At 43.4% G+C, this 15,973-nt stretch overlaps 1 protein-coding gene across 6 annotated transcripts in view; it reads left to right on the forward strand.

Moving 5' to 3' along the window:
* NCK2 (NCK adaptor protein 2) overlaps nucleotides 1-15,973 on the forward strand; it is a 150,868-nt gene that overhangs the window by 99,180 nt on the left and 35,715 nt on the right. For 5 of the 6 annotated variants that reach the window (XM_015113046.3, XM_015113052.3, XM_077960230.1 and 2 more), the window contains one exon: nucleotides 10,838-11,078. In XM_015113046.3, coding sequence (XP_014968532.1) covers nucleotides 10,847-11,078 — 232 coding nt within the window. In that variant the 5' untranslated portion in view covers nucleotides 10,838-10,846. The remainder of the gene's footprint in view (nucleotides 1-10,837; nucleotides 11,079-15,973) is intronic. The other variant, XM_001109452.5, reaches the window with a different exon arrangement.

Raw genomic sequence — 15,973 nt, forward strand, 5'->3', positions numbered from 1 at the left:
CATGGAGGCTCATGCCTGTAATTGCCGCTACTCTACTCGGGAGCCTGAGGCAGGAGAATTGCTTGAACCCAGGAGGCGGAGGTTGCAGTGAACCGAGATCACGCCACTGCACTCCAGCCTGAGCAACAGAGCGAGACTCTGTCTTGGGGTTGGGGGGGAATATATGTATATGTGTGTATATATATACACACACGTATATATAAAAAAGAATACGTATATATACATATATATTTTTTAAAATATCAAGCACAGATGCTAGAAACCTTTATTTCCTCATTCTGTTTTCTTAAGTGATAGGGATGGTTTCTTTAACAGAATTATCCATTTGGAATAAATATTAGCATTTATTGTTTCAAACTCATTTGTAGAGGTGTCTGTAGCAATTAAACCCAAAGTAACCCATGTCCCCTGTCCTACACAGAGTCCCTGCTGGCAGGTAGATACAGGCTCTTGTCCGTAGAGCTGGGTGCAGAGGATCTGTCTGTAATCTGCTCCCCCACTTCAATAGGAAAATCTAAAGCATAGATATCATGCTTAGGAATGTGGGCATAAACCATGTAAATCTGTAGAACTGAAGTGATTTTAGTAGCCTAATCGTTTTAACATTATGAGACCTGGATGGTGTGGAATCTGTTTTTAAAAATCACTGTGTTTCTTGTTTCAGCCTTGCATGTTTCAAAATCAGGCAGGGAATCATGAGTAATCAGGTGGCAAGGAAAAAGGTCAGGTGTTAATTAATGTAGCTGAATTCATTTGTAAGAATTGAGGAAACTCATGACATTTATATTTTGATTTTTTTTTTTTTTTTTTTGAGATGAGTCTTACTCTGTCACCCAGGTTGGAGTGCAGTGGCATGATCTTTGCTCACTGCAACCTCCACCTCTTGAGCTCAAGCAATTCCCCTGCCTCAGCCTCCTGAGTAGCTGGGATTACAAGCATGTACCACCATGCCCAGCTGATTTTTTGTATTTTTAGTAGAGATGAGGTTTCACCATGTTGGCCAGGCTGGTCTCGAACTCCTGACTTCAGGTGATCCACCCACCTCGGCCTCCCAAAGTACTGGGATTACGGGTGTGAGCCACTGTGCCGAGCCAATGTGTTTTTGAAATAGATGTTTAAATTATAAAAATTACAAGTACCTTTATAGCTGTGAAAAAAAAAATAGACCTAATAAATCCCTAAAAATGGTGACTGTTATCTGCCTACTTTGGGAGCAGGGAGTATGCACTACCTGAAAAGACCTCACTTTTGTGTGTCGTAAGAAGCCAGGTTTCACCAAAGACATCCATGTCCATTTTCATACACGGGTATTTTCCCATTGCTGGTTTTTTCTCTTCACCCCATCACCATGCTGTCTTCTGGGTTGGCAGAAGGCAGTGTTGATTCCAGTGCAGTTATATGGAATTTCATTTGTTTACAGTTAACATCATGTAAGAAAATTGGCTTATTAAATTTATGCTGATTTTCCAAAATGCTGGCACCAGGGAATCACTTGACAGTCACAGCCTTCCTTCCAGTGTGATTAGTGTCTAAGACAGCAACGAGAAAGCCAAGGAAGGTTACAAACATGTGTACTTCTGTGGCTGGAGTGGTAAATTATGTGTAAAATAGCATTTCCCAGATTCTAGTTGAAGCGACAGTGCCACCAATTCTCTCTCTTTTTTTTTCTTTCTGTAAAATTTCCCAGACACTAATGAGCTGTGTTGACTTACAGTCTGGTCTGCAGAATGCTAGTGTGTCTTGGCATTTCAGAGAGTAAATGAGTTGCTCAGTGATTGAACTCCTGAAAACTGGTTGATAAACTCACATTTTAAGGCATCTTTCTTCTATAGTTTAATTTTGAGGGGTAACCTGATCCTGGCAGTAAAGATAAATTAATGGTAGATACTCACTGGAAAAAAAAAAAAAAAGGAGGGTGTAGCAGAAAACTGTAGATTATCGTTATGATCAGTATAAAATCTTTCTTTTTATTGAGAATTGCTATGTGCTAATAAATTCTATTGAGGATGCAGTACAAATACTGTTCAGTTAAGAAACTGATGTATACGTTACACCCAGTAGGATGACTGCCGTCAAAAAGCAGACAATAACAGGCGTTGACAAGGATATAGAGAAATTGGCACCCTTGTATACTGTTGGTGGAATTGTAGATGCAGCCTGTGTGGAAGGCATGAGGGCAATCCCTCAAGAATTAAAACTATAATTACCATATGATCCAGCAATTTCACTTCTAGGTATATACCCAATGGACTGGAAAGCAGAGACCTGAAGAGCTATTTGCACACTCATGTTCATAGCATTATTGACAGTAGCCCAAAGGTGGAAGCAACACAAATGTCCACTGATGGATGAACGGACCAACAAAATGTGGTATATGCGTACATTGGAATGTTATTCAGCCTTAAGGGAATTCTGACACATGCTGCCAAACGATGAACCCGGAAGACATCATGCTAAGTGTAATTAGCCAGTCACAAATAGATGGACAAGTGACTCCACTTAAATGAGGTACCTGGAGTTGTCAAATTCACAGGGACAGAAAGTAAAATCGTGGTTACCAGGGATTGGGGGAAGGCAGAAGTTGAGAGTTAGTGTTCAGAGGGTGCCTATTCCAGTTTTTCAAGATGAAAATAGTTCCGCAGATAGATGATGTTGATGTTTGCACAACAGGGTGAATGTACTTGAGGCCACCGAACTGTACACTTAAAAATGGTTAATCTGCAGGGGTTGGGTGGAAAAAATTTTTTAAAGAATATGGTTAAAATATTAAACTTGGTTAAATGTATTTTATCACAATTTTGTAGAAAAGAAATGATGTGGGATATTGTGTGCCTGAACTTTTGCTGAATAATATTTACTATAATTATTGTTTAAACAGTGGTGAATGCCACTCTAGGGTCCTGGCCTGGGTCCTGGCCTGTGTCTGGCAGGCAGGTGGAAATGCAGGTGTGCAGTGGAACTGGCCTCCCTAGAAGTAGAGACCTGGAACAAGAGCCAGGCAGCTAATGGGAAGTGGATGAGCTTACAGGGGGCTCCCACGGTGGGAGAGGAGCCTGGGCGGGGGACACTCAGGGTACATCAGGAAAGGAGCAGGTAGCAAAGAGGGAGGCGAATTCGCTGGATAATCACCCATCCCAAGTACTTAAGCATATTTTTTTCATCGACTGATTCTCTAAAATGAACAGTAGTTTAAATTTACATTTTATAATAACTTGACTACACCTCTTTGTCTGTAAAATGTATTCTGTTAGATGCTGTGGACAAATCGAAGCTTTTCTAGGCTAGCTAGATACAAGCAGATAGCATTAGCATTAGCCACACTGGGAGCATTAAAAAAAGGGAGCTAGGACCCAAGACTCATTGGGGTCTCTTTGCAAAACCTCACAGAACTATGTCATCCCAATTTTACTACCTTCGAGTGCTGGCACATCTTTCTGTTTAAGTTTTCTTTCTTTCAATGACATAATGTGTTGCACATATGTTTCTGAGTCCCCGTGAACCTTACATTCAAGCCATTGAGCCTAGTGATGACTGGGCATTACATGGACATGAGTAGAGCAATAATGGCTAACACCTGTCCAGCACAGACTGAGTATTAGGTATTTCCTATAGCCTGGCTCATTTAATCCTCGCCGAAGCTCTGACCCATCTGCAAACACAGAAATGGGGGGAAGAGTGGTCAAGCACCTTCCCCCAAAGTCACCCAGATGGTTGATAGGAAGCGGGCCTTTCAAACCCTGGCTTTCTACAGCTGAAGAGGATCATTCACAAAAGTGATCCTATCAGTGTCCACAGAGAAAACTTCTGCAATTTCAACGGTCGGAAGAGAGTTTACAAGCAGCAGATTTGACCATTACCCAATAAAAGCAGAAGACAAATCATAAAAGGATTCTCTCCAAAATAACATACCGAGCAAAGGTCTTCCTGACCGGAAGCTGCTGCCCCGTAAGAGCCAGCCATGCTCAGTGGGAGCAGCCACAGAGAAGATGCTCCTTTGCTTCTGAGAATAGCAGTGTACAAAGCCTGCCTCCAATGAGCTGCAGGAGAGACGGGGCGAGAGGAACCGAGTTCGTGGACTTGTGCTTTAGATTCAGTAAACTTCTTTCAACTAGACCTGCCTCCTCTACCCCTCCCCCGTAAAATATTGAAACAAGCCCCTTCCCAAATTATATCTGCTAAAAGCCTGTATTTGAATGAGTTTCCATACATTGGTCAGTTGCATTTTTCCCCTGAAAGCATGAGATATTACAAAGAAAAACGTCTTAAGGAGCCACAGTGAAGCAGATTGTATTATCTGAATAATTCAGACTGCGTGTTGAAAATCAAGGTAGGGATGACAGTAGTTTTCATATAGACTCAATTTTTTTCTACTAAGTGAACTCTAACCAATTATTTGCACATAAATATATTTTGGTATGTCTGTACACATGTGCACATATGTGTTTTTGAAATTTCAAGTTAATATCCTGGAAGTAACGTGTTAGACTTGTTTTTGTCTCTCTGTGCATACATTTTGAATTAAGTTTAAGAAATCAAGGCCGGGTGTGGTGGCTCACACCTGTAAGCCAGCGCTTTGGGAGGCCAAGGCAGGAGGATACCTTGAGGCCAGGAGCTTGAGACCAGCCTAGGCAACATAAATATTTTTTGTAGATAACTCCATATCTACACAAAGTAAAAAAGTAGCAGGGCATGGTGGTACACACCTGTAGTCCCAGCTACTCAGGAGGCTGAGGCAGATGGATCGCTTGAGCCCAGGAGTTGGAGGCTACAGTGAGCTGCGATTGTGCCACTGCACTCCAGCCTGGGTGGCAGAGCGAGATGCCATCAGAAAGAGGGAAAGAAGGAGGGAGGGAAGACTCTGGTCTTCTCTGTGGTGGGATAAATTGGTTAATCAGTGGAAAGGTGAATGAGGCAGGTGGATATTAACTTTGAATCATCAGTCTGCCTTCTCCTTCAGCTTCCCATTAAACCAGGTGGCTGAAGGCTAAACAGCCACTGTCAACACACAGTGGGGCCTCCTAGACAATAAGTACGTGACCAGGTCATCTCTGATGCTAAATGCTCTTCAGGAAGTCAAACAAGAGGGCTAGGACAGTGGCACTTTGATGGGTATCTTTGAAGAGGTACTGCTTGTGCCCGGGCTTGAATCACAGGAGAGCAGATGCTGGGCCTGTCTTGCTCTGCAAGGAACCCTGGTACCTAGAAAACTCAGTAAATCCTAGTTAAATGAAGCAGAGATGGGTAGAACATGGCCCCACCTCACATGTATGAAGTAAGTGTTCATTATGATTGTAGTTGCCATTCTTAAGTCTCTCTTAATGCTGGCACATTGGGCCTCAGGGCTTTGTTTACAAGCTCCTCAATGAAGTATCACCCCAGGCTATTGAAGAAGCAGCTGGGCTAAGGTGGTAGCAAGGCCCACACCTATATGATGTGAAACCTTGCCCTCTAAAGCACTTTGTACTCATGTTTCTCCTGAGCATCAGAAGTATCTTTTGAGGGAAGTGGTGGTGTCCCATTTTACAGAAGAGCTGAAATCCAAGGGGAACATACAGAAGGTTCAGCTAAGCTTGAATCTCAGACCCTTAACTCCTTTCTTCTGTAATATTTGGTTCAGCTTGATCCACGTGACCTCTTTGGAAATAACTGTGACCATTTTTTAATGTTGTGGGGACACTGGCTACTATCGGTAGTGTGTAACCCAGCAAGATACAGTTAATAGGATTATCTTTAGAAAGAAAATAGGGTCCTAGAGTAGGATTCCTCGAATTTTAGGGGTTAGTGAAAACTGTTGAGCTGAGATAGTTTTCAAACCTATCCCTATTTGTTTTTAAATCCATTCCCACCTAAGACTTGAAAAAGCAGCTTAGCTCATGAGGTTCTGAGAGCTGTTTTTCCAGCATCACTTGGGGGTCTTGCTAAGCTGGGTTTTAGAGTAGTCACATGACGTACAAGATGTGATCTGGCTATATAATATCAAATTTTTAGCCCTTCTCTCTTTGGGGTAGACCTGAGTAATAAACTTAACTAGCTGTAGTAATGAAGCCAAAAATTAGGTTTCCTTGAACTGCTAAGCTAGAGAGAAAAACATGCATTGTTCTTTGAATCAGACTTCTGTGATGGTCTTGCCTAGACTAAATCAGAATACCATCTCTGACTTAAAATTTCAGTAGTCAATTAGTTGGAATGCATTGTTTTTCAGACTTTCTTCTGTTGAGGCTTTTTCATATTGGAAATTTGTCAGTTTGTATGTCTAATTTTATTGTAGAATAATGGTTCATCTGCGGTCTCTTTCTATTTGAATCCTTCCTGCACCATAGCAAATTACTCTTAACTGAAAATACCACATGGTCCTGTTGGATTTTAAGAAACAGCATCCAAGGGATGCAACCTCAACTCTTGGCCAACAAGACCCTCCAGATGGGCTTCCAGCCAGCCTTTCCAACCCATGTTGGCAAAGAGAGAAAAAACCGAAGCCTGTGAGGATGCAGGGTGATGGGGCACTCTTCCTTCCCACTTGTTTTGGGGTCTCTGAGGGCAGCAGCCCAGCCCGGCTATGTAAATGAAGGAGCCATTGCTGTATTAGTGCATTGCCACAACTCAGTTTCAGAACAAGAAACTGAAGGGGTGCCTCCTTCATTGAGGAAACTGGGCTGCTAGGTCGGTGACCGCTACAGAGCTGACCTGTCTTTTTTTTCTTTCTTTCTTTCTTTTTTTTTTTTCCTTTTTTTTTGAGACGGAGTCTCGCTCTGTTGCCCAGGCTGGAGTGCAGTGGCGCGATCTCGGCTCACTGCAAGCTCCACCTCCCGGGTGCCAGCGATTCTCCTGCCTCAACCTCCCAAGTAGCTGGGACTACAGGAGCGTGCCACCACCCGCGGCTAATTTTTTTGTATTAGAGACAGGTTTCACCGTGTTAGCCAGGATGGTCTCCATCTCCTGACCTCGTGATCCGCCTACCTCGGGCTCCCAAAGTGCTGGGATTACAGGCGTGAGCCACCGCGCCGGCCGGAGCTGAGCTTTCTAAGGGTCTTGGGAAGTGTGGCTTCCAGTGCTCCTGGAGTTCCAGAAGCGGAAGTGTTCAGGGATTGGTTAACCTTTAGCTACTGAGTCGTGATTACTCCAATGGGGCTGTCATTGATTGGCTGTCCCTCTGAAGCAGGCTCACTGCAGTGAGGCAGTTGTTGATTGGCTGGCCGTCTGGTGTGGCTTAGTTGATTGACAGATTTCACTGGCGTGAAGTGGTCGTTTATCGGCTGGCCCTCTGATATGAGGTGGTTGTTGATTGGTGGGCGTCGATTGCCTGGTCTTCAGAAGCAGGTTTGCTTTTGTTTTGGTTTAATTTGGTTTGGTTTTTTTTAATTGATGGGGGTGGTTATCGACCCATTAAAATAGGGTTAAACCCATTGCTATGGCCAACCAATAGGCAGTCATTTCCTAGTTGTATGGGAACTTTTAATTTTCACGTGTCCTAGAATCTTAGAATTCTTGAGTTGGAATAAGCCTATCAAAATGCAGCCCACGCGTCGGACGGTTGGGCGGGTCGGGGAGGGGGCGGTCCACAGGCTTGGGCTCAAATCCTGACTGCCATTAAACAAGGCCCTCAATCTCTGTGACACAGTCTCCTGAAGGAGGACACCTCCCTGAAAGGTGGGTTTTCCCAAGATGAAACGCCTTGGCTTGTGGCAGGTGCGTATCACTGCTCAACTTTTACTTCCCATTGCATTTCGCAGAGCTCAGGGTTGCGGCCCAGGGGAGGCTCTGTGGGGCATTGTTTGTGGCTCGGTTCTCTCACTTGGTCTTTCCCATCTAAGACTCAGAAGAATTACATGGGAAGACGTAAAACTCCTTGGATGCTCAGGCCTCTTTCATAAAGATACTAATATAATTGGCTTGCAGTAGGGCTCAGGCAGTGGAATTTTTTTTTTATTATTATTATTTTTTTTTTGAGACGGAGTCTCGCTCTGTGGCCCAGGCTGGAGTGCAGTGGCCGGATCTCAGCTCACAGGCAGTGGAATTTTTAAAGCTTCTGTGTGATATTCGGTGTGCATGAAAATAGATCCTGCCCAGCCAGCTCCTTACTTAACTGCCCTTCATGCAGTAGGAAATATTAATAAACAACTTTGATTGGCGAGATCTTGACTGGTCTTAAGCAATGGGCTGCTCTTGTTAAAACCTTGTGGAAATTGTGTAATTAAGAAAGAAATGTGGGGCCGGGCGCGGTGACTCACGCCTATAATCCCAGCACTTTGGGAAGCAGAGATGGGCGGATCACGAGGTCAGGAGATCGAGACCATCTTGGCTAACACGGTGAAACCCCGTCTCTACTAAAAATAAAAGAATTAGCCGGATGCGGTAGCGGGCGCCTGTAGTCCCAGCTACTCGGGAGGCTGAGGCAGGAGAATGGCGTAAACCCGGGAGTGCAGTGAGCCGAGATTGCACCACTGCACTCCAGCCTGGGCAACAGAGCAAGACTCCCCGTCTCAAAAAAAAAAAAAAAAAAAAAAAGAAAGAAAGAAATGTGATATTCAGATGGAGTATTCTCTGAATATTCCATTCCTGTTACTGCTATTGCTCTTCTTGTTGTTACTTAGAAAATCTGCCTTTATGACTTTCAAAAGTCTAATCTGACTTAAAGCTCAGGTTAGTGAGTTCCACATGGTATGCACTTGAGATTTTCTGAAATTGGATAACAAAATTGTCTCCAGTTCTGATAGGAGCTTTATGTAAACTTTATCCTCTTGAATATTGTATACATTATGCAGAGGCTTTCCTCCTTCCCAAAAGGTTTGTTATCTTTAAATTTGGAAGTTAATTCATGAAAGAAACATGTATTATTTATAAAACGTTGTTAGCATCTAGTAGAAAACACTTATTTAAAAATGGTATTTATGCTTCCCTGGAGTCAATATGCCTAGGACCCCTGTAATCCTAAAGTCATCCCTATAAAATAATGAGAACTTCTGTCAGGGAGGAAGGGGATTTTAGTCCAGAGTCTTTTCACCATTCATTTCTCCCTAATTTGGAGAAATGTCTAGTTAGTTTAAGGACTGAATATTGAATTTTTCTGCTTAAAGACTGCTGGTGCATCTTCTACCTAAGAAGTACAGAGTTGCTAAAATAATTGATTATTTTATTTTCATACTTTTGCTATTTATTACTTACAAAATTGACTTCTCTAGATAAATAATATACACATTTATTATTTTGATAAACTTTTCATATGTTATGTTCACTTTTGATGTTCCACATTTTATAGATTTTAACACATGTATAATGACAGGTGTCCGCCATTATAGTATTGAACAGAGTAGTTTCACAACCCTAAAAATCCTGTGCTTCACCCTTGCATCCCTCCCTTCCCTCTTGCCCCAGGCAAGGGCTCATTTTCTTACTCTCTCCATAGATTTGTCTTTTCCAGAATGTCATACCGTTTTAAAGATAAAAGTTATTCATGACAAGAACAGTAAGGCAGACTTTATTCAGAGGGACTACTACAGTAGGGTTTTGCGTCAAGAGAGAGATTGGGTTTGACTCCTAATATTAATACAACAAGAAAGAGTGGGCATTTATAGGCAAGGAGCAAAATAAGGGAGTTGGCTGATGGAAAATTACTAAGAGGAAACATCAGGGTGGAGGGTGAGGATTCTGGTGAAACTGACCGAACAGGATTCTTCTGAAGGCAGGACAGAGTGATCGGCTGTCACTTGGGGGATGGTAGAGGATGAGGAAGCTGATCAGATGTTGAGGGTGGAGGATTCCAGCTAGAGCAGCGTAGCAGGAGAGTCTTGCAAAAATTAGGCAATGCAGAGATGGATGCGGAAGTACAAAAGTCAAGGCCTAATAGGAAGAAGATTCAAAGGAGTCTGGCTGAAGTTTGGTTAAGGATAAACTGTCAGAATCACACCGTCTGTGCCTTTTCAGATTGGCTTCTTTCACCTAGCAATATGCCTTTAAGATTCCTCCATGTCTTTTCATGGCTTGATAGCTCATTTCTTTTTGGTACCGAATAATATTTCATTGTCCGAATGTACCACAGTTTATCATTCACCTACTAAAGGACATTTTGCTTGCTTCCAAGTTTGAACAATTATGAATAAAGCTGCTACCGACGTCCCTGCGCAGGTTTTTGTGTGAATGAAAGTTTTGGGGAAGAATTTTATATTTATAAAAAAGTTTCCAACATAGTACAGAACATTCCCATGTACCCTTTGCCTGGTTTCTCATTGTATTAACATCTTAGGTAAGTACAGTAACATCTTACTGGTGTGTTGTCCAAACTAAGAGATTGACAATTATTTATTATTTTTATTATTATTAGACTTTATTTTTATTTCACTAGTACTTCCACTAATTTTCTTTTACGGTTTCATGATCCAATCCAGGATACCACCTTGTATTAGTAAAATGTTAATTTTAATTTATAGGAGTAATTTGGTTATGTTGCATTTATTAAATATGTTGATAAGACACAGCATATCCTGAGAAAATGAGTGTAAACCTAACAGTTATCAGGAGGCAGTGTTACTTAATGAAATGGACTCATTTAATCATAATGTTATTTAGAATTTTTTTCAAGTTTGTTTTTGTTAGAGGGTCAGATTTCCCCATGTGCAGCGAACAGTGACATAGGATTTGTTTTATAAGGTTGCTGTTTCTAAACCAAACACTGAAGCTTGTTGAAAGAAGGTCATTTTAAAGTCGAGCATTTCAAGACCCAGGAGAAAATGGGTTGCGGAGTTGTAATAAAAGCTGTCAGTGCCTAATTTTTCAAGTTGGTGCGAAGGATGGAGTGTCCGGGTAGTTCTCTAATGAGCATCTCCAAATGTTTTGCTGGCAGAAGGACTCCATGAAAATGACAGAAGAAGTTATTGTGATAGCCAAGTGGGACTACACCGCCCAGCAGGACCAGGAGCTGGACATCAAGAAGAACGAGCGGCTGTGGTTGCTGGACGACTCCAAGACGTGGTGGCGGGTGAGGAACGCGGCCAACAGGACGGGTTATGTGCCGTCCAACTACGTGGAGCGGAAGAACAGCCTGAAGAAGGGCTCCCTGGTGAAGAACCTGAAGGACACACTAGGTGAGTGTTCCACCCTTTGGAGAGAGGAAGCCTTGTGCATTTCAAGGGACACCGTTCATCTTTCTAGTTAGTTTTCTTTTTCAAAAAAAAAAAGTCTGTTTTAAATGTTAACATCTTCGTAGATGTCTTTTTTAAAAATCTGAGAATTAAGAGATGAAAATGGAGAAAGAGGATGTTTGTCATTTCCTGGAGATTCTGGAGTTTGGGGTCTTGTGTATGGAGACCCTTCTGTGTGCCTGGGACCCCTGCACAGGTATCTCCTTGTATCAAAACTTTAGAGGACCCTGACTTGGAACTCTCACCTCTAAGTCTACCCAGCTCTGCCAGTGTCGTGACATGAAGTTCTTTCTCTCTTATAAAATCCTGTCCGTTTGGCCTACAACCCTAGAGCAGGGGACAGCCAAAGCACTTTTTCCCACTCTGAAATGGATGCTACGTCACACCACAGTCCCGGGTGCTGTTAGCTAAGAGGCCAGCTGTGTGACATCAGAGGCCGCTCCAGGGTGGGGGCCCAGTTTAGCCATACTGTTGTCCGTTGTCCGGCTCTCTCCCCATGTGCCTCTTGTTTTCCCAGGTGTCAGGATATGGGCAGGGCCCTCCTGGAGTTACACAAAGTTAACGGTGTCCAGTCTTGCCTTTGCATGTGCATGCACACGGGACTGACTGACAGTAGTTACTGCCTCAGATTACCTGAGAAAACAATTGCGAGGACTTTTTTGAAGAATGACTCATCTGACATTTAAAACATTGTTGTTACCTTCTTATGAGTAGAATGTTTTCTGTATCCAGGACAGCAGGTTATCACTTAAGGGCTGGCTATTGAAATGAGTTAATATTATCACCTGTGTCACATTTACTTGGGGTTTTAAAAAATTTTCTAGCGAGGATTTGTTTTGTTTTGGGGAACGGAGAATGAGGAATACGTGGGAAAACTGAAAGTAAAATTATACACCAAACGTGGTGGCTGTTGCAAAGTGTTCATCTTTCCTTTTCTGCCATCTTGAAAAGTCTAAACTCCCTCTGCAAAAACCATTGAAAGCCTTCGTGTATTAGGTAGTACTGTTGTGTAGGGATTAGGTTATTACCATGATTTGGAGAGACAAGTGAGACACAGAACTTTGTATGAATCATACCAGCTCACCGGGAATCATAGATTCTCAGCCTGATGGAGAAATTTCATTTTTCATTAGTAATATGATCCTCCCCTGAGCTGCCTCCCTTTCATCTGTTTCCCCCCCACATAAGCATGCCACTCGAAAGAAACAGTTTTATGCGTATAACTCTTGATTAACTGTGGTTACCAAAAAAGAGGGTGGCATGAATAGAGAAAAACTTGAAGATTGCCCTGAGCTTTATTTTTCCAATGTCTGCCTTTCACCAAAGTACCTTCTTTTTAGTGACGCTAAACATTGTTACACTGTTGACTTGTCGTGTCTTCTCTGTGTGTGTGTGTGTGTGTGTGTGTGCGCGCGCACAAGATTTCAGTAAAGCATGAAATGCTCAGAGACTGGTAGGAAGTAGAACAAGGCCAGGCGCGTTCTCTGGGTGACCTGGAAATTCCCTTGAAAACCTTGTCATTTTTCTTCCTCAGTGTTTTAGAAGGAGAAAAGACAAAGCCACAAATTAAAACTATGAACCACATCTTCCATCCAGCATGCTTAGTTTTTTCGGGAGCTGTGATCGGTTCAGCCAATGCCTGTACTCCCAGGCTCTCAGACTGAGCCAGCCGCCCATCCTGGAGCTGGTGCTGGGCCCGCGCCCGTCCCCGACAGATGGCCATCCAGCCCTGCTGGAGCTCAGCGACGATGCTCAGCGACGGCTCGAGTAGGCCAATCCCATTTTTGGAGAAAACAGATTGTTAGAAAGCTCTTCCTTAAATAGAGTCAGATTTTTACATTTCTTTAACTTCCTTCCTTTGGCTCTCATTTTGCCCTCTAGGCCTGTGCTGAGTAGGTCAGATCCTGTTCTGTAGCGTGTCAGCTCTCTCATAGGCTTGGTCTCAGTTCAGGCAGGCAGTTCTTGGGAAACAATCCTGTTAAGCATTAGGTATTGTAAAAATACAGATAAAATGATGTTCTGAACTCGTGTATTGAGTATAGCAGTTGATCTTCATAGCCAAAAGGCCCTTGGGGATCAGTATCCCCGTCATGAGGGAGAAATGTCCCCCATTTCTCCCTTTTTTTGTTGTTGTTTTGATCTCTTTATCATGCTCACCTAGAAGTTTTTGTTGGACAAAGGGATCTTGTTATATCAGCATGAGTTTTCCCTTGCCCTATTGAGCTGCATCCAATAGAAGAGGAGGCACCCCCTGACTAGGTCTCACCACCATGCAGTAACTTCTGTGCACTTCTGTGCAAAGCTTGTAGATGTGGCATTGCCAAGAAGGAAAGTGAGAAAGCTTTCCGTAGCCCCTCCTGCCTCTCAGTTGTTTTTTTGTTTGTGTGTGTTTTGTTTTTTGTTTTTTGCTAAAAAGATGGGAGCGAAAGTGTTCATGGCTTCCTATTATTGTTGGTGATGATAACTAAATAGGTAAACCATCAGAATGACAGTATGACTTCAAGCCAATTATGCAGCCAGCAGAAATTATCCCTGCTGTGTATTAGGAGTGAATAAACAGCATCAAAAGCACACCACATGTATACTGACCACGGTTTGTTTTTGTTTTTATTTGTGTTTTTTGAGACAGGGCCCCACTCCGTTGCCTAGGCTGGAGTGCAGTGGCACAATCCCTGCTTACTGCAGTATTGACCTCAGGTGATCCTCTCGAGTGTCTGGGACTATAGGCATGCACCGCCACACCCAGCTATTTTGTGTTTTTTGTAGAGACAGGATGTTGCCATGTTGCACAGACTGATCTTTAACTCCTGGGATCAATCTAGTAACTACTCATGGCATCACCCACATTTGCCATTTTACTGCTTTGGGAATCCACCTAATTCATAAATCCATGGTAAGATTCCTCCCTGCTTTGGAATAAAATGGCACCGGCCTCCCCAGCAAAGCCACAGTGTTGTGCGTTGCATCTCCAACTGTAGATTAGCCTAACTCTGTGTGGTTCTCTCCTGCTTTCTTGTACTCATTTGCTGTTCTGAAGTTGGTAATAAACTTAATTTTGTCACATACAGTACTTTGTAAGGGTAACTTGAGGAAAGACATAAGTACTTTTGACAAAAAGCTCTCTCATGAGAGTATTTACCTTTTTTCTCTGCAATAATTTAAAATTGAATAAAGCAACCTGAGCTCTTATTTTCACATGGGCAAAACATTTGTGTGCTGGATCTCCTCTCATATTCAGCTTATGATCATGAATAGTCAGAACTTTGCCACAGATAACAGGGAGCGATGATCAAGCACTGCTTCTGCTGGCAGAATCCAGTCGATGTTTTTGAAACGCTCAGACTGCACAGCTCTGAGCTCAGCGGAGAGTGGTTCTGGGCTGAGGTCTGGCCTTGATACTGCAACTCCACTTAGAAAATCATGCAGGCGAGGTGTTGTAAAAGCACTATGCTACATCTTTTGAGATGGGGAAGCTGCTCCCAGGGAGGTATTTTTCAAAGATTTTCCCTCAAGCTACTGAAGAGCAGTTTTTCATTACTACTTTATCACACCAGCTGGAGCCCTGCAAGGCCCCAAAGGTTAATTCTCTTTTCAGTGGTTAACATAGGCTTAAGGGCTGACTCACATTACCCAAAAAGTTATGGTTCCATTTACAACCTGATCATATCCTCAGGAGGGTTTGTTCACAGGCCCACCTGCCCATGGCTCACCCTGCCACCCTACCCACCTGGAACTTCTGCACCCAGCGTGACCTGCCCCAGGGCTTACTCGTCAGCATTCCTGCCAGCGGGACCACACCTAGGCCTAGGGTGGTTAGAAACTTGCCGTGATCAGCTCCAGAACTCGTACCTCTGTGATCCAACCCAGAGCTGGGAGCACAGAGGCTACTGAGAGGGCTCCCTAATGCTAACTGTGAAATAGCCTTTGCACTGGTTTGAGCTGATGCTTTTGGATGGGGACAGGGTGGCTGGCACCCATGGGTGAAATAGGGTTCTAAGAGGCATATCCATGCTAGGATCAACTTTGGAATTGAACTGATCAAAGTCACAAAGGAGTACAGCTGTAGGATTGTTACATAAGATCCAAAAGCAGTGAAAAGCAACACTTGGTGTTACAGTTAAGATTACAATACTCTGGAGGGAGGAAGGCAGAGCCTCAGTAAAGGTACAAGGGCTTCTGTCTTGGTGATCTTGTTTCCTGGGGTCTGTGGGGCAGGCTTATGGGCACACCTGCCTTGTAGGAGTTTGCAAAGCCGACTGCTTATTTCTCTTGGTATTGTACTTTTGTTTTTAAGAAATTTATTTTAGAAAAATATCAGTTCAAAACAACGATCAGGGCCGGGCATGATGGCTTATGCCTGTAATCCCAGTGCTTTGGGAGGCTGAGATAGAAGGATCAGTGGAGGCCAGGAATTCGAGACCAGCCTGGGGAACACAGCAAGACTTCGTCTCTACAAAAAACTTTTTTTAAAAAAATAGCAGAGCGCAGTGGCATGTACCTGTGGTCCCACCTACTCAAGAGGCTGAGTTGGGAGGACTGCGTGAGTCCAGAAGTTGGAGGCCGCAGTGAGCAGTGATTGCAACACTGCACTCCAGCCTGGGCCACAGAGTGAGACCTGTCTCAAAAAATGAACCATAAAAAAACAAAAACAACCATCAGAACAAAATGTGAGAACTTTTAGAGTTCCTGCATCCACTGGGGGACCTACCCACCAAGTGTCAGCCTCCATCCCAGAGGTCAGGATGGACAGAGCCCCTGCTCTGGCAGAGTGTGTGTTCCACACAGGCTCAGGGACCCGCGAAGCTGTGAGTGTCTCAGAATGAGGAGGGGTGTCATAT

The sequence above is a fragment of the Macaca mulatta genome, chromosome 13 (assembly GCF_049350105.2).
Source record: "Macaca mulatta isolate MMU2019108-1 chromosome 13, T2T-MMU8v2.0, whole genome shotgun sequence".
NCBI lineage: Eukaryota > Metazoa > Chordata > Mammalia > Primates > Cercopithecidae > Macaca > Macaca mulatta.